We start from the raw sequence: 4,985 nt of genomic DNA on the forward strand, positions 1-4,985 counted from the left end.
AAGAATGTAAAATGGGCTTTTAATGCAATTTCAACCCTTTTCTTAATTTTTACTCTCAGTTTTTAGATGCACCAGACCTAGCATCCTACATAGAGGGCTACTTCCTTAAGAACATGGTCATGCTGATAGAGTTGGAGCCTTTTAAACAGCTGCTGTATGAAGTACCCCCGGATAGTCCCAGCTGTAACATCCTGCAGAACTTGGAGAAAACGCTGGCTGTGCGCATCCAGTCCATCCACTTGTCCTCATCCAAGGGATCCATTGTTTGAACTCCTAAACTTATAAAAACAATCACAGACTCGGAAACGCAAGAGATGAATACAACTGGAGTATCTTTGCAATAGAAACACATGATATATACTGTAAATGTGTGTCTGCGTGTGTGTGTCTGCGCATGGGTGGCCTTGTTGCAGTTTCTGTCGGCCTCTTGATAATTTTTCACAGATGCACAGTTCTGTTGGAGGTTGTCTCCTCTGCCATAACTCTGACACTCTTACAATAGCTGTACTTTCCCACAAAATTCATAATAGCAAAATGCGATTCATCTCATCAAAATACCTCTCATCTTATTGCTGTCGCAGTCTATTCCTTGATGATGTTGACCTATAGACACTGATGGGAAGGGTCTGGTTCCATGTTTGATGATATTTTGGCTTTTTATAAACAGATAATACCACTGATGATCCTTTACGGGCTGTGAGGAAGAGTTCCTGGTGTCTAATGTTGTGATTACTTGCTAATGTATTTGTGGTAAGTAATTTATTTGTACTGTCAGTCCTGATGATTATTCTTGAAGGCCAAATGACCTGACCTGAAACATAACGTAATGTGGCATCCATCATGTTTTGTGTGGAAATCATAAGTTCAATTTCCTCAATACTTTGTAAATATTGTTGATAAAAGCAGTTCTATCAATAATGTAGGTCACTGTATATATCCACAGATGTTTTCGCATTTGTCTTACTGAGTATTGCTGTTATAACAACAACAACAACAGAATCTATTTATGTGTAAATGTTGCATGTCAACTGGATCGTTTTGGAGGATTGGGGCCTTTGCTTTGTCTAAGAGTGAGAGTGATAAGTGAGAATTGATTTGCCATCAGCATGGGTCACAAAATTTAAACGGTGTTGTTATTCTTCATGAGAGGCTCAAGGTGTGGTTAATCATGCAATGGAGATGCTGGCAGCAGTGATCAGAGAATCGGGAAACTACATGCGAGGTATGTGTGTGTGACTTATTTTTCCTTAACGTACAGCAGTCTACTGTCTCTGCCTGGCTTAAATGAACAAAAAAAAATACCCACAATGGGGTACCTTCTATTCTATTTGGTGTAAAAATTTGGCTCTGACCTGCGGAAAGGTTACAGTAGTGTTCATAAGAATAGCAGTCCAATGTGACTAAACCAGATCAATCCACATTTCCAGAATATTTTTTTATCGCTACATGTCAAACAAGTTACCAGTAAGTGCAGTAGATTTTCACAAAACCAACAAGGCTCTGCAATTGGGCAATTTGTTGAAAGGAGTATGTTAAAAAAAAGTGTTACATTCAATCAGTGAGGTAATCAATTTTGTGAAAAAACATGAATCAGGTGGCTCCTATTTAAGGATGAAGCAAGTACCTGTTCAAAATGCATTTTTCCTTGAAAGCCTGAGGGAAAATGGGTCGCTCAACACATTGTTCAGATGAACGGCGTACTTCAATTAAAAGTTTGATAGGAGAAGGGAAACCTTATAAAAAAAAAGTGCAAAAATGAGGTCTAAAGCCTTAAAACAGAGAGCAGATCCAGAGAGACGGGACAGAAAATGAATTGCAAAATAACCAAAAAGGCAAAGGCTCAGCCAATGATCAGCTCCAGAAAGATCAAAGACAGTGTGCAGATACCTGTAAGTACTGTGTCAATGAGAAGACATCCGTGTAAAGCTAATTTATTTACAAGAATCCCCTGCAAAGTCCCAATGTTCAAAAAAAAGAAAGAAAAAGAGGCATGTGCAGAAGAGGTGACAATTTACAAAAGACCACATCAACGATCTTAAAGAGAAATGGAGGAACATTTTGTGGACTGATGAGAGTAAAATTGTTCTTTTTGGGTCCAGGACAGCAGACAGTTTGTGAGGTGATGACTCCCAAACTGAATTCAAGCCACAGTACACAGTGAAGACAGTGAAGCATGACTGTGCAAGCATCATGACATGGCATGTTTCTACTACTATGGTGTTGGGCCTATTTACCGCATGCCAAGGATCATGGATTGGTTTGCATGTGTCAAACTACTTGAAGAGGTCATATTCCCTGATACTGAAAAGGACTTGCCCTCGAAATGGGTGTTTCCAAACACACTAGTAAACATGCAAAGTCTTGGTTCCAAACCAACAAAGTTAATCTCATGGACAGACCAGCCCAATCCCCAGACTTTAATCCAATTGAGAACTTGTGCGTAACATAAAAAATGCTGTTTCTGAAGCAAAACCAAGAAATGAATCTTGTTTAGGAATCTTGGAGTGGAATAAGTGGTGCCACAAGTTGGTTGACCCCATGTCACACAGATCTGAAGCAGTCATAAAAAAACTATGGTCATACTAACTAACTAAATATTAGTGGAGTGATTCAAAGGATTGGAATCCTGAAAACAAAGTTTGTACAAAATAGTTTTGAATTTGTAAAGTCAATGGCAGACTGCTCTTTATTTTTAACACGACCCTTTCAACAAATTGCCCAATTGCACAACCTTAAGAGTGTTTGTATGTATCATGAATGCTGGGTCTTTCTGAGAATTTACTGCAACTACTGGTAACTTTTTTGACATGTAGCAATAAAGAAATATACATACTGAGAACATGGATTAATCTGGTTAGTCACATTGGACAGCTATTAGGTTTTTTTTCACGACTGTACATCACAGTTTAGGTAGGAGCAGCAGAGTCGTTTAATTTGGCATCCAGTTCATGTAGTTCTGAATAAATAAAGTACATTAAATAGAAAAAAAACATTTGACAAATAGATAAATCAATTGATCGCATGTACTACAAAACTGTGTAGTCACAGTGTCATTGACTACTGATTAGCAATAAGAAGCGAATAACTGAGAAAAAGTTCATTGTCACACTCAGTCTAAATCATGCTGTGCATTGTGAATACAATAAATAATGTTTAAAGTAAATTTTTGTGCTGTCGGTTATAACGTTTATTTGAATTAAAAAAAATACTTGTATGCTGTCTGTTTGTTTCCTACTAATCATGGTAACTATAAGATCTCCAGATCGTGTCTTTTTGTCATGTCTAACAAAGGAACTAAAGATATACCAGAATGTTCACCAGCCAATTTATCATTTACTTGCTGGGTAGTGCTTAATATTTTGGGGGCATAACAACACAAATACACATCAGCAAAGTTAAGTAATTAAGTAATTTTAATTTTAAGTAATTTTCTTTTACTTTGATTAAAGATCCTGTATTTTCCTGTATTTTTGGTTACTTGGAGCTCCATGGAGTGACGTTCCAACATGACTTATTATATAAAAATGTCAATTTTCTTTAAGAAAAGCACCATAGTTTTGTCTTACGAATGTCGAGAAAAGCCCCTCCTGATAGCAACTTCTGTTTCACCCAATTTTGTATCCGCATTATCCATATTTAGCTTTCCTCTGATTGGTTATGTCCATGTAAAAGATCCATCCCAAATACTAGAAAAGATTTATTTGGCAAAATAGGCTCCCTTTAAGATACAGTGAAGAAAATAAGTATTTGAACACCCTGCTGTATTGCAAGTTCTCCCACTTAGACATCATGGAGGGGTCTGAAATTTTCATCGTAGGTGCATGTCAACTGTGAGAGAGTCTAAAAAGAAAAATCCAGAAATCACAATGTATGATTTTTTTAACGATTTATTTGTGTCATACAGCTGCAAATAGGTATTTGAACACCTGTCTATCAACTAGAATTATGACCCTAAAAGACCTGTTAGTCCGCGTTTAAGAGTGGAGGCCCGAGCAAGATATCACCTCGTGGGGTCTCAATGATCCTTAGAAAGGTGAGGAATCTGCCCAGGACTGCACGACAGGACTTGGTCAATAACCTGAAAAGAGCTGGGACCATCCTTTCCAAGGTGACTGTTGGAAATACACGCAGACCCCATGGTTTGAAATCATGCATGGCACGGAAGGTTCCCTGCTTAAACCACCACATGTCAAGGCCCGTCCTAAGTTTGCCAATTTGGATGATACAGAGGAATCATTGGAGAGGTTTGTGGCCAGATGACACCGAAATTGAACTTTTTGGTCATAATTCTACTAACCGTGTTTGGAGGAAGACAAATGATGAGTTCCATCTCAAGAACACCATCCCTACTGTGAAGCATGGAGTTGGTAGCATCATGCTTTGGGGGTGTTTTTCTGCACATGGGAAAGGACGACTGCACTGTATTGAAGAGAGGATGACCGCGGCCATGTATTGTGAGATTTTGGGGAACAACCTCTTTCCCCCAGTCAGAGCATTGAAGATGGGTCGTGGCTGGGTCTTTCAAGATGACAATGCCCCGAAGCACACAGCCAGGGAAACCAAGGAGTGTCTCAGTCTCCAGATCTAAACCGAATAGAAAATCTTTGGAGGGAGCTGCAACTCCATGTTTCTCAGCGACAGCCCAGAAACCTGTCTGATCTAAAGAAGATCAGTGTGGAGGAGTGGGCCAAAATCCCTCCTCCAGTGTGTGCAAACCTGGTGAACAACTACAGGAAACGTTTGACCTCTATAATTGCAAACAAAGCCTACTGTACCAAATATTAACATTGGTTTTCTCAGGTGTTCAAATACTTATTTATAGCTGTAACATACAAAGAAATCATTAAAAAATCGTACATTGTGATTTCTGGATTTTTCTTTTTAGATTATCTCTCTCACAGTGGACATGCACCTATGATGAAAATTTCAGACCCCTCCATGATTTCTCAGTGGGAGAAATTGCAATACAGCATGGTGTTCAAATA

The 4,985-nt window shown here is 38.7% G+C and overlaps 1 protein-coding gene across 1 annotated transcript in view; it reads left to right on the plus strand.

Annotated features, from left to right (window-relative positions):
- The window catches only part of btbd11b (BTB (POZ) domain containing 11b), an 82,945-nt gene extending 79,172 nt beyond the window's left edge, over positions 1-3,773 (plus strand). The window contains 1 exon segment of the mRNA XM_061822186.1: positions 60-3,773. Coding sequence (XP_061678170.1) covers positions 60-269 — 210 coding nt within the window. The 3' untranslated portion in view covers positions 270-3,773.
- Positions 3,774-4,985: the final 1,212 nt, after the last annotated feature.

Source organism: Syngnathoides biaculeatus, chromosome 6 (assembly GCF_019802595.1).
Source record: "Syngnathoides biaculeatus isolate LvHL_M chromosome 6, ASM1980259v1, whole genome shotgun sequence".
Taxonomy (NCBI): Eukaryota; Metazoa; Chordata; class Actinopteri; order Syngnathiformes; family Syngnathidae; genus Syngnathoides; species Syngnathoides biaculeatus.